Source organism: Manis pentadactyla, chromosome 10, assembly GCF_030020395.1.
Source record: "Manis pentadactyla isolate mManPen7 chromosome 10, mManPen7.hap1, whole genome shotgun sequence".
Classification (NCBI taxonomy): domain Eukaryota; kingdom Metazoa; phylum Chordata; class Mammalia; order Pholidota; family Manidae; genus Manis; species Manis pentadactyla.
Window position 1 is genome coordinate 31,583,932 of NC_080028.1, and position 14,327 is coordinate 31,598,258.

The 14,327-nt window shown below is 34.7% G+C and overlaps 1 protein-coding gene across 1 annotated transcript in view; it reads right to left on the reverse strand.

The window, feature by feature from the left end:
* The window catches only part of CCNT1 (cyclin T1), a 30,641-nt gene extending 16,485 nt beyond the window's left edge, over positions 1-14,156 (reverse strand). The window contains exons 1-8 of the mRNA XM_036891808.2: positions 13,854-14,156; positions 12,024-12,105; positions 9,791-9,919; positions 7,559-7,619; positions 6,129-6,191; positions 4,822-4,867; positions 3,530-3,693; positions 2,944-3,014 (exon numbers count right to left, since the gene is read on the reverse strand). Coding sequence (XP_036747703.2) covers positions 2,944-3,014; positions 3,530-3,693; positions 4,822-4,867; positions 6,129-6,191; positions 7,559-7,619; positions 9,791-9,919; positions 12,024-12,105; positions 13,854-14,014 — 777 coding nt within the window. The 5' untranslated portion in view covers positions 14,015-14,156. The remainder of the gene's footprint in view (positions 1-2,943; positions 3,015-3,529; positions 3,694-4,821; positions 4,868-6,128; positions 6,192-7,558; positions 7,620-9,790; positions 9,920-12,023; positions 12,106-13,853) is intronic.
* Positions 14,157-14,327: the final 171 nt, after the last annotated feature.

Consider the following 14,327-nt stretch of genomic DNA (forward strand, 5'->3'; position numbering starts at 1 on the left):
AATTAAATACAACATAAATTCATCCCATGTTCTGGATTTGAAGGCTTAATATTATTAAAATGTGCTTATTACCCAAAGCAATTTACAGATTCAGTGCAACACCTATCAAAATCCCAATGATGTTTTTTGCATAAACAGAAAAACCAAACCTAAAATTCATATGGAATCTCAAGAGCCCCCATACAGCCAAACCAATCTTGAAAACGAAGAACAAAACTGGAGAATTCACACTTCTTGATTCCAAAACTTACTAATATGTTACAGTAATCAAAACAGTGTGGTACTGGCATAAGACACATATAGACAAATGAAACAATAGAGAGCCCAGAAATAAACTCTCCCATATATGGTCAAATGATTCCTGACAAGGGTGCCAAGACCATTCAAAGGGAAAAAAGGTCAATCTCTTCAACAAATGGTGCTAGGAATACTGGATATTCACATGCAAAACAATGAAGTTGGACCCTTACCTAACACACAAAAATTAATTCAAAATGAATAAATGTTAAGACCTAAAACAATAAAACTCTAGAAAAAAACCTAGGATAAAAGTTTCATGACACCGGATTGGCAGTATCTTGGATATGACACCAATGGCACAGGTAACAAAAGAAAAAAATGGAAAATTTGGGCTTTATTAAAATTTTTAAACTTTGTGCATCAGAAGACACTATCAACAGAGTAAAAAAGGTAACCCACAGAATGGGAGAAAAAATTTGCAAATTATATAAATGATAAGGGATTCAATTCCAGAATATAGAGAGAATGCCTAAAACTCAACAAAAATCCAATAGAAAAATGGGCAGAGGACTTAAATAGACATTTCTCCAAAGACACACAAATGGCTAATAAGCACAGAAGACAATGCATAACATCATTAATCATTAGAGAAAAACAAATCAGAACTACAATGAGATACCACTTCACACCAACTAGGATTGCTACTATCAAAAAAAGAAAAAAAAAGGGTGGTCAAGATGTAAAGAAAATGGAAACCTTATGTACCATTGGTGGGAATGTAAAATGGTTCAGTTGCTGTAGAAAACACTGGCAGTTCCTTAAAAACTTAAAAATAAAACTACCATATAATCCAACAATTCAACTTCTGAATATATACCCAAAAGAACTAAAAGCAGGGTCTTGAAAAGACATTTGTACCCATGTTCACAGCATTGTTCACAATAGCTAAAACATAGAAGCAACTCAGATGTCCATCAAAAGACGAATGGATAAGCAAAATGTGGCACATCCAAGCAACAAAATACTATTCAGCCTTTAAAAGAAACAAAATTCTACAATATGCTACAACATAGATTAACCTTGAGGACATTATGCTAGGTGAAATAAGCCAGACACATAAAACCAAATATTGCATAATTCCACTTATGTGAGGCACTTAGAATAGTCAAATCCTTATGACAGAAAGTACAACTGTAGTTGCCGGGCACTAGGGAAATGGGAAGTTACTGTTTACAAGATGTTACAGGTGGATGATAATGATGATTACATGACAACATGAATGTATTTAATAACACTGAACTGTACACCTAAAAATGGTTAAGATGGTAAGTTTTACATTATGTACTTTACCACAGTTTTTAAAAAAAAAGAAATCCTGCCATTTGCAACAACGTGAATGAACCCGGAAGACCTTTTGCTGACTGAAATAAGCCAGACACACAAAGATAAATACTGCATGATTTCACTTGTGTGAGGAACCTAAACTAGTCAAACTCGTAAGAGGAGAGTAGAAAAGTGGCAGCCAGGGACTGCGGGGAGGGGGAAAGGAGCACATATTAATCAAAGGGTACAAAATTTAAGTTATACAAGATGAATAAGACCCACAGCATAGTGCCTATAGCTATCAATATAGTATTTTATACTTAAAATTTGCTAAAAGGGTAAATTTTATGTTGTGTTTTATAAAAAAAAAAAAAATAGTTACAGCAATCTATACCAATGCTACCAGGCAATAAAAAATGAATTTGTGCACATCTAAAATTCATTCATGAATATCTATGCCTTCTTATGACTTCTAATGACTGCAGTTAGTCCAAAGCAAATTCTAGAAATTCTGGTGAGATTTTAAAAGTAAAAGACAACCAATATGCTCATAAGCCACTTTTGAACATTAGGCAAATTCATTTCTGCAACTCACTGAACTCAGGAGAATGAAATTAAACTTATCAATCTGATTTCAGAGAAATACAGGGAACAAACTTTAAACAAACTTTCTCACTCAGGTGGGAAAAAGGAATGATTCAATTATCTCTAAGTAAGACTGAAAAACATTTGAAATACAACTGTAGCCTGTATACAAAAACAAAATTCTAAACTCCATTTAAAAAGCAGGTAATGTCATATAATATAATATAATATAGGTAGGTCACAGGGAAGACAGTATAGCATGGGAACATAAGTAATGACTCTATAACATCTTACTACGCTTATGGATAGTGACTGCAATGAGGTGTGGGGGAGAACTTGATAATATGGGTGAATGTTGAAACGACAATGTTGCTCATGTGAAACCTTCATAAGATTGTTCATCAATGATACCTTAAAAAAAAAAAAAGCAGGTAATGTCAAAGACATATGATACCAGCTCTAAGTCTGTAATTCTCTTTCCTCTACCAGAAACTAACACTCACTGACTCAGTTAGTCACATTTTTTCCCTAACAGTCTCCACAAAGAAAATATTCAACTCATGTTGCTGAACAAATGACTACTATCACAAGAGTTACACAACCCAAAACCAATCCTGCTACAGCTATTAATTTCTGGACCAGTAACCAAGCTATGAAGTTGAAGTCCTGGTTACTGCATAATTATAAAAAGGGAAATTCCAAACCTAGGGAACATACCAATTCTGGAACACTGTGAATACTGTGTGGTCAAAAGAAAATGGTTTTATTCCACAAGATGACAGCAATAATTCTTACCCTCCAATTCCGAATTCGTTTGAGTCTGTTGGGGGTTTTCTCCAGAATTTGTAGAAATTCATGTGTCAGTTCTACAAATGAAACAGAATATATAAGAAAAACTCAGAGAGGCAGAAGCAATCAAACAAGAATAGCCTCATAAGAACAAAGAAAAAACTGAAGGAACAAAACAGCAGCAGACTCACAGAACCCAAGAATGGACTAACAGTTACCAAAGGGAAAGGGATTGGGGAGGATGGGTGGGAAGGGAGGGATAAGGGGAATAAGGGGCACTATAATTAGCACACATAATTAAAGGGGTGGGCACAGGGAAGGCAGTATAGCACAGAGAAGACAAGTAGAGACTCTACGGCATCTTACTATGCTGATGGACAGTGACTGTATTGGGGTATGTAGTGGGGATTTGATAAAGAGGGGAATCTAGTGACCACAATGTTGCTCATGTAATAGTATATATTAAAGATACCAAAGTAAGAAAAAAAAAAAGAATAGCCTCAACTACTTTCATCTGAAGTCACTTTTGGCCAGCTTTGTGACAGATTAAGAGCAAGTGTTTGATTTCAAAGTCCCTTACTCTAAAACTTACCATCTAAAAGTTCCAAGGTCACAGTGGCATCAACATACTCCCACCAGTGCTTCCCATCAGTTGAGACTGGGATCTCCCAGTTGGACCACTTGCAAGCCAGATGAATGCAAACACAGGCCACCACAGGAGGTGTGTACTGCAGGCTAAATGTGGTCAAATGTAGGCTGAATCAGAGGGAAGGAAACAAGAGAGTGTCAGAAGCTATCAATTCTGAACCCAAAGTTAAAATTCTCCTTGTTTTAAAAGGGAAGGGAAAAAATAAATAAACAAAACCACCAGAGCAAGAAGGGTGAAGAAATATCTACTGCTCTCTCAGATCCAGCACTTTTGTAATTTTCATTCACCACCTGAGCAGGTAACAACATTTCCAAATTTTCTGACTACACGTCACTCATTCCACACACTGATAAACAAAAATACCCAAAAATATAAAAAAACAAAACAAAACAGACTGTGTGCTCCATTTGTTTTTTATTATTCTAAAAGTAAGCTCAGAAATTAAGGAAAATTGTAAGATTTTTGGTGTGTATAGTCCCTAAATCAAATACTTCAGAAAATCCCCTTAAAATTATTTTGTCTCTTGCCAATCACAGTTCTGGTCTACTTAAAATAATGAATGAATAGACAATCACTCTCTTAAGTGGGAATATGTATAACAAATGGTGTATTTCAAAATCAGGCTACAAAAATGAACTTCTAAGCCCTGACAGTCATCAGGAGTATCTTTGGTTTCCATGAACAACCAATAAATTGGAGATGCGAATGAGCAAGTTATTTGGTAATACAAATACATAATAAAAAAATTTTTTAAAGGGAAGGAAGTATTACAACTCTTTCACACATATGTATATGCCCACTTATCTGGGAGTAAGGGAAGAAAAAGGAGTCTTTTAAATATCCTAATTATTGCTGAATCCTCCAAATTAAATTTTCAGTCACTGTCAATGAACCCCAAGTTTATCCAAACTTTCAGAATTATGCTCTTGGATATTTTAAAGCAAAGTAACACATGCAGAATTGAGTAAGCTATCAAACAATCAGTAGTACTTAATCACATCATCTTAGCAAATTAAAAAGCACCATAGGTACAACATGAAAATTGTGCAGAAAAACCAATATTCACCAGAGAGTTGTCTCTAATACACTGTGTTAAAGAGCCATGTCGCGTCTTGGGTTTTGGTTCACTAAGTGCCAGATCTAACATTTTTCATATACCTATCAAAGAGTAGCAAGTTCAACCCACCATAAACTCCTATCCCAAAAATAGAAGGGAAAAAAAATTGAAATAAAACCTGTTGGTTGCCATGAAGTAAGAAGTCTGTGCCAAGTCCTTGCTTGCTAAAAAAAAAAAAGGGGGTGAGGAAGTAATTATTTCCATTCATTCACAACAATTATTTAGTAAACACTTAATATCTGCAAAATAAAGAATATAGTGAATGAGGGACCACTTGATGTTTATATTCCACCAAAGGAGACAAATTATAATTTAATTATAATATTAATAATTATGCTGCTTCCAGACTTAGGGACTTACGATTTCTTCTGCACACCAAGTACCTAGGGTACTTATTTAAAATGCAACTCCTGGACAACCTCCCTAGAGTTTGACTCAGTATGTTTGGAAGACACAAGCATTTTTAACAGGTAACCCAAAAATCCCATTGCAAGGGTTCACTGAGAAATACTGAACTGGGGGATGATCTAATTTGGAGGCCAAGATCAGAGCTCAGGAGACCTTGACATATTTGGGAAAAGTGATTTGTGCTTTAAAAAAATAAATAAAAAGACAAGTTTTTAATTGAGCAGTCTGTGACTTAAACCCTAAATCATCAAATAACAAATTATTTACTGTATTACAATGAAAAATAATCACATTCCTCCTTCAAAAAAACCTGCGCTGGGTGACACAGCAAACCTTAATTCTCCTTAAAATTTAGTCTTTTCAATATCACCATACACCCATCTTATTTAACCCTATCCTCCTCATTCAATGTAAACCTTTTAATGCTTTAAAAATATAAAGAACTTGGGAAAACTTTGGGAATTTTCAGATGAAACACACATTAGCAAAATATAAAATAAGGCCAATTATCATTTTGGTCTACAAAACTATAAAAGGCACTTAAATACACAAAGGTAGCTAGATATTCTTGATACTACTATTTAAATAAAGGAACAGTTTTCATGCAATTATAGCTACTAAGATAAAATTAGAATAAAAAGAAGGTTCTGCCAAGGGATTGTTAATCATGGAAATAAGTACAAATAAATTCTAGATGATCCTCTGGATGGCCTGTAAATTAAGATCACCCATTCCAAAGACATCCTTAAAACTGCAACATTCATGATTTGGTGACTTTTCAAAATGTATCCCCAGCTTTGACAAACATCCTCAAGATGTTTTCTTTAACAAGAGAGCACCTAAAAACATATAATTATAAGAACCAACAGGAAACCCACTCATTCTGATTTAAGCCAAGTAGGCCTTTCAATTTAACTTTTGACCAAAGCAGCTATGTTATATATTTTTCGACCTCAAATCATAGCCTCTAAATGATAAAACAATTTAAGACAGCCATATCAAGCTGGGATTTCTTACCTCGAACAAGTTGAGTACACTTCACCACATATGTATGTGGGTGATCAATTGTTAGTTCAAAGCCTAAAAAAAAAAGTACCTGATTAAAAATTTTGCTAGAGATATTTGAGACATTTTATACTTCTTTTTCTCTGAGTCATCATTAAAGGCCTCCCTCATTTTCCTCTCCCAAAATTGCTGTTCAGAGACTAAAAGGGTCACAACAAAGTATGCAACATGCTCTTCTCTAAGACACATTACCTCCAAGATGCTTCTATTTTGAGCTAGAAGATACCACTAAGATAAAAAAGCTCATGCAGTCTCAAGACCCCAGAAGAACCAATAATTTCTATCACAAAATTCTAGGGACAATAGAATTTAAGGCTAGAAGAAGCAGTCACTCAAGTGGTAACTTTTAAAGCCTGATCTTGAGAAAACATTTTAAAACCTAGTCTTCTCTTACCTTAGTTTTGTTTCTTTTCATCATCTTAATTACAATCAGTACTGATGTTTATCCAACCCCAAATGGTCTTTACTAAAATGACTTGAGGAAGAATAGTGTATCAATAAAATTTTTCTTAAATTTCTCTTTTTTGCATATGTAAATACAATTTTTACATACAAGAAATTCAGTTGAGGTATTTGTATGATGCTAATTATTCTGAAAGTATAATGACTCCTGCAAATTAGATTTTACTGGTTTCTACATTAAAATATTAATAAAAATTTATTCTACCAGAAAGACATCATTGTCCCCAAAATATGGTTACCTTGAAGATAATTTAAAGTAGAAAGTTAATTAGCAGAACTTAATTTCAGAGAGAAACTTTGAAGAACTCTTTCTGTACGCAATAAAATACAGCTGTACCAGTAACTTTCCAACTTAAGTCATGAAAATCTCCCCTACCTAAAGAAGAGAAAAATGATAGCCCAAAAGAAATTTTAAAAAAATAACTTTCTTTTCCATATTTGCTAATCTTTTAAAGGCAGTCTCTCTGATTAAAAAGATAATAATAAAACATCATCAGGGTTGCCAATCAACCACTATAGCTTTTATTCTCCCATTTCCACTCTACTTTCTAAACACTGACTTCCAATTTTAAAAACAAATGCTGTTATAAAATATAATGACAAACTGGTCATAAAAATCCCTGGAGGAAAAAAGTTTAGTTTCTGCCATTATTTATCAGAAGTTAAAAATCGTAAAACCTTAAAAGCAAATCATGAACTTTAGAATGAAAAAAAAAACTATTAATAATGTGCAATTTCAAAGGTCAGCTACAAGTGCATTCTTTTTGTGGTATAGGCCAGGGTTAACCTCTAAGCTCTACAACCTTCATAATTTGCAAACACCTTCACAAAAAATTTTCTTCCTGTTTCCTATTTTGCAAATTTTAAAGTTATTATATTACATACTTTTTTTTTAGTGTTTTAAAGGAAAATAATCTTACCTAAAGTCTGTAGAATTATGCTTTCTATTATCACTAGATCTTGAACTTGTTGCAGGTAGGCCTGCAGATGAGAAGACAGATACACAATATATAAAATGTATACAATTCTAACAATCCCTCGCAGAGAAACCAAAGCAACAAAAGGCAGGGATAGAGTTAGGAGGTGGAATAAGAACTGAAATAGAATTCTTATGACTAGGTAGTACAAATTTTCCTTTTAAAAGAAAAAAATCAAAGAAAGTGGTATACTGAGAAATAACACTTTATTCATAAACAGCTACAGAAAAAGCACCAAAGATTTGGTTCATGTTCAGACTAACATGTGATACAGACACAAAAAAATTAAAAATACATTTTTTCAACATCATCAAAATACATTTGCAACACTGTAAGCAATCACAAATTTTTGAGTCCTGGTAAATCTTCCTCTTTGGGGTAATGCTAGATTTCTAAAAATTAATAAAAGAGTTCAAAGGAAAAGGGAATCAACAAAAAAAAAAATCACTCAGATTTATACCTACCAATACTGTAGCCTCTATCTACACATGGCTATTGAGCGCTTGAAATGTAGCTACACTAAACTGAAATGTGCTGTGAGTATAGAATACACACTGGAATTTGCAGATTTAATTTTTAAAAAATGATGACAATGTAAACTACATCATTAATAATGTTTTAGTATTGGCTATATGCCAAAATAACAATACTTGGTGTTAACCAAAATATATAAAATATAATATTAAAATTAATTTCACTTTTTTTACATGAAGGTTTCAAATTAATTTTAATGAAAAGTTTGAAATTTTAAACTACACATGTGACTCCTATTATATTTCTACCAGGCAACACTGGTCAAGAAGTCTAGAAGAGTAAGACTTGGGTCAAAAGTTAAGAGATCTATGTTTTGGTTAATTTTCTACTTAACTTTATGGTCTCAAATAAGTTTAATAAGGACTTAAACTTTGCTAGTTCTCCTTTGGCATTAAATGAAGAAAATCTCCTCTCCTAAGATTCCCCACCTCATAAGGAATTAAGACTCAGATGAGAAGTTATATAAATATACTTTACAGAAGAAAAAAAAGTGAGGATGACTTTTTGTTTTACTGTCTTAACATAAAACTTTGTTTTATTTGGTCAGTTCTATGGACCTATGCCATTTACTAGTTAAAACTTAAATAAAAGTTCAGAGCAATAACTCTTTCAACAAGAGACACTGATATAGCCCAAAGAGAAAATGAAGACATGGCAATGCAAAACAATTCACATAATTAGGGGCTAATATCCAAAAAAAGTTTGTCCAATATGTTTAGAACACACAATTACATTTATCTATTTGATAAATATTTATCATAATTTATGTATCCATTGTAAGTGACCTAAATCATCTAGTAACAGAAATACTTAATTTTTTCTCCAAGCAATGACAATAGTCAAACCTCTCAATTTCTCACAGCTCATCACTCCCCAATCACTGACTTCTAAAGCCAAAAGAGTTTCTCTTCTTTAATAAAGTCAAAGGAGGATGGAAGGAAAAAAGCTATGTGTACATGCACAGGATAAAGGTCTGGAAGAATATATACCGGAGCCATAATCAAAAGTGTCCTCCTAAGAGGAGGGGAGATGAGCTTTAAGTTTTACTTTAAATGATTCTTAAGTGTTTGGATTCTTTTATAATGTAAATATATAACTTTTGTAATTTCTTAAAAAGTTAAAGAAAAAAATGACTGGGCTCATTTCTTAAAAGAATCTACAACAAAATTTATCCATAAGAATGTTCTTCATAATATTAACAGTGAAAAGTTGGAAATTATCTTTATAGATGATTAAAATATATTTATGTACATATTGAAATAATATCTCAACATTTAAATAAAGTAGAGAATTAACAAGATGGGAAAATACTTGGGATATAGTAAGTGGAAAAAGATACAAAATATATATATACATAGCTAATCACAGAAAAGCAGGTGGAAATAATAATGGTTCACTTATATATCTGTGGTCCAAATTATACATAAGTGGTGTATTTTCTTGTTTTTTCTGCATTTTCCAATTTTATTATAATAAAAACAATTAACTTTTGTTATAAAATTTCTATGATGCTTTTGTTAAAGAAAAAGAAACACTAAAAGTTTAACAGCTCCCATTCAGACTTTAGTAAATCAAAGTTACAAAACTAAGTTAGGATATAAATAAAAAAAGAAAAACAGATATGTATAATTAATCCCCTACCTCACTCCTAGTATCAGGAAGTGATTCCTGTGGATGGAGACAAGTATGTGCTACCTTGATGACGTTTTCCAACTTTTTTGGCTGTTCTTCTATTTTAGCAGCTAGAAATAAGGCTGCTGGGGCCACAGACTGGATGAAAAGAAAATAAATCATATTTATTATTTATTTCTAGATCAAGGTTGATTTAAATAAGAACTAAGTCTCCAACCAAGTTCTTTGCCTCAACTTCATCACCTCTTGCTTATGCTTTTTCCTCTATTTAAAACAGTCTCCCCTCCTCCTATCCATTAATCCACATCCACTTCCAAAAATCAATCCTTCAACAAACTCTCAATGAAAGCTCTTTATGCAAGAGGCTACTAGATGTAAACAGTCAGCTTTATATTTGAGATTCCTTAAGTTTGTATCATAGCACTTACTATATATATGTATTTTTTAGAGTAAACTGAAAGTAGATTAGTGGTTGCCAGGGGCTGGGAGAAGATGAGAATAGGAGTGACTAATAATGCATGAGAAGTTTCTTTCTGGGGTGATATAAGTTAATTACATTCAGAATTATAAATCTAATTCTGGAATTAGATCATGGTAATGGTTACACAACTCTGTAAATATACTAAAAACCAGTGAAATATACAACTTTAAAAGGATGAATTTTACTGTATGTGAATTATCTCAATTATAAATAGGGAGGCACAAATCTTTAAAAGAGGAATTCAAAATATAGTATTACTACATTTAAGGGGTTTTACATAGAAAGCACTGGAGTGGGGAGGGCTCAAACCAATACACAAGTAGACAACAAACTCAGTCACTAAACAATGTAAGAAACTAGAGCAATTATGACATAAATGTAACTGTTGGTGATCGGGGAAACCTCAGAACTTCTCCTGAATCTTAGTAAGAATATTTCAATGGATCAAGATGGAAAAGGCAAGAGCCAGGAGTAAAAGAAATGCAGTAAGGAATTTCACAGAGGATATCTCCATACTGGAGAACTAACAGATCATTCATTCATTCATTCATTCAAGTTTACTCAAAGTGCTTTGGAGGATACACAGAACAGTGAATCTCTATCCTTGCTAAACTTACACAGGAAATAAGTAAAGATGTAATTTAAAATGTAAAAGTAGGGAAAGTATATATATATATATATATACACACTCACATACACACACACACACAAAGTGGACAAATTGGTTTGGCAAGTATTTCATCCTGGATTTCAAATCTTTAACATAACAAAAGGGCAAAAATGTAGAAAACTTTCACAACTGGCAAGACAGCTTGTAACCAGAGGTAGGGCATAGCTGGAGGCAGAGGGTCTATGGGTAAAAGAAAGCCAAACTGACTGCATAATCAGGAAAAATCGGGAATACTTAATCCACAAATCCAAAGGGTTTCCTGTGTAGTTACTCCCAATACTGAGTCTGCCAATATCTTACAAGAGTAATATCTAGCTTCACAGATTCTCTTCCTATGGGATTAAAAAAAGAGCACAAACCCATCAGGCTAAGTAAGGATAAGCCTTAAACACTTCCTCAGAACAACCTTTAATAAAAAAGAAGTATTTGAGTCACAAATCCATATGAAGTATTTATCAAGTTTACCTCTACCACCTTGTGATTCAATTAAACAAATACAGTCTTACCTTCAACTGAGATATCACTATGCTTGCTTCCAAGTCACTTATAATAATGTTAAATAGGACCATTTCAGGGAGCAAAACTGAAAATAGCACTATTTACAATTCTGTCCAGAAAAAAAAATCCCTTTATTACTATTGTTTTATTTTTCCTGTCTTAAATGTCATCCCCCAGTCATCACATAACATACCTTCCCTTCCCTCTCCAACCAGGCACTGATTGGAATTTTACCCAATTGTAGAAAATCTAAATAACTTACATTCACTCATTTCTTTATGACCATATTATTTACCACTTCAAAAATTACATTTAAATTAAGTTTAGTTGCTCCCAACCCAAAAATGTTAAGTTTAAATGTTCAACAATTCATTTCTTTATTAGAGAATCCTCCTACTCTAAGATACACTAAGTCTACCAAACAACTGCTAGACACTGGATTCATAACAGCAGTGTGACACATAACGAAAGCAGTCAACACTAAATTCTAAACTTCAAATTCCAGTTCAGCAGCAAAGATCAGCCACAAAAGAAATATGAAGTTAGAATCAACCATGAAAGAATTACACAATATAAAAAAAACTCATACTTACATTTCGATGGAACTGTGTAAAGGACTGAATCATGTAGAATCGATGCATGTATACTATCGCAGTGTTGATAGTCAACTGCGAACTAAAAATGTTCAAGTTAAGGCCTCAAAACAAACAGGCTGTACAACTCCCAAAAATACAACCCCTACATCTTCCCAAAAGGACCATGCAGCCAAGCACAGCAGATGCTCCTAAGTGAAAATCATAGATCTCTCTCCAAATTAAAGAGCAAGTTGGCTTGCTTTCACCAAATCACTAACCACCAACTGACATTAGCAAAATGCCTTACACATAACAGGTATTCAATATAAATTTGCTGAGTTAATAAATGAGCAAGCTTCTCAGCATGTGTGGATCAAGAAGGAATATAAACAAAACTAAGATCTAAACCTACTACTTACCTACTGAAAATGCTGCAAAGGTGCTCCATTAGCTCAGTAGTATCTCTTCACATTATTTACAACCCTTTCCCTTATCTGGCCCCTAGGTAATTCTTCACTATTACCTCACCTTCTAAGCTCCAGCAATTAACTTTTCAGTTGCACTTCACTCACAACCAAGCCATCTCATATGGTGATCCCTGGGACCAGAAATACCATGAAATAATTTGATATTCACTCACTGAAAGAAAGAAAATTTAATGCCTTACTTCTAAAGACCTCAGAAGACAATGTGGGGTACTGAGATGAAGCAGTCCGAGGACCACAACAACCTTAATAACAGTAACACATAAAAGAAAAGAGCTAGGATGCACTGAAACTGAACTTCTAACAAAAGGCTTAACTGACTCGATGCTTGGGAAACAAACTGGGTATCAGCAATAATGAGGACACCTTGCAGATCAGCACAACTTTAAGACAAATAACAGTAACACATTTAAATGGAAGTTGCACTCAAGAATAATTTTTCACTTCCAGACTGGAAAGAGTTCTAAAACTCTACTCTCTCTGCTACAAAATTAATTATGTTTTTGACAATTTTCTGACAAACAAAAATACCTGAAGGGAAAAAAAGTACTAAAATTAAAATCTAAATCACTAAAAATAAGTCACTAAATTACCTCATCTTTGAAATATGACGAAAACGAATAGATTAGCACTCGGGGGAACTTAAAAACCAGTACTTCCTAAACCGGTTTTTAAAACATTAGATCTGTAGGTGTACATTTCTACAAATCTATAAACTGACACCCTTCCTTCCTCTGAAATTCTATAAAACTGAAACGGTAACTACTTTTTGAATATTTAAGCGTGAAGCTCTATGGTGGGCCCAGAAATCAAACGCAAGAGATACCACCCCATTTTGCAGACAAGAAAATGAAGAATGTGACAAGTTTCTTGAACAGCCAATAAATAAGAGGAACAGATTTTGAACAATGGTGGCGCATTACTTTCAGGCCACCCTTTATAATATCCTCAGGAACTGAATTTCTCAAAAACTCTTTACACACTAAGCGAAAGCAGCAGCCATCAACAGGGAAACCTCCACGAAATCCCTAGGGCATAGCGGAGAAGCCGAATCTCAGTTACCAGACCAGGAAATCAGAACATACCGAAAGGGACTAGGAAGATCTGTTTTAACCGCTAAACCGAGAGGGATACGAATTCCCAGCAAGGCTGGTGGCACGGGTGAACGAGCGGGAAATTAACTCTGCCTCGCTTCCCCGGCGCGAACACTGAATTTCAGCCCGCCCCGTCGTAGGCTCTCCCACCTAGACATCCAGCCCCTGCCCACCCTCTCCCCGGTTCCGACCCTGACACAGCCTCAGGCCTGGACGCCCGAGCAGGGCGGGACTGACTCCAAGGCTGAAGGCCTAGGCCGCAAGGATACACATTAAGTCGTTGCCCCATGTCTTGGAGCAGATTGGCCGCCTGCTGGCGGTATGAAAGTTCTTTATCTGCGTCCAGGCCCAAACGACGGGATGGGCTGTTTTCCAGCTGTTCTCGAGTAAAATACCATCGTTTGTTGTTGTTCTTTCTCTCTCCCTCCATAGTGCTTCCACCAGAAGGCAGCGGCGAAGGCTGCAAACACTTTTCAGCGTCACCTAAGCAGCGACAAACATCCGCTGTGCGCGAGCAACTGCTACGTGACGAACTTCCGCGAAGGCTAGGCTATGTGACACGCTTCCGACAAGCCGTGATAACTAAACGGTCCACTTCCAGAATGGACCTCGCGACAGCCTGTAACCGAGGTAACAGCCAGTAGGCGACCAGGAAAGACCTTGGGTCGAGGACGCATGCGCCAGTCACGTGATCCTTGGGAGTTAGGGTAGGGCTAGAAGTTATCGTTCAAACCACGCCTCCT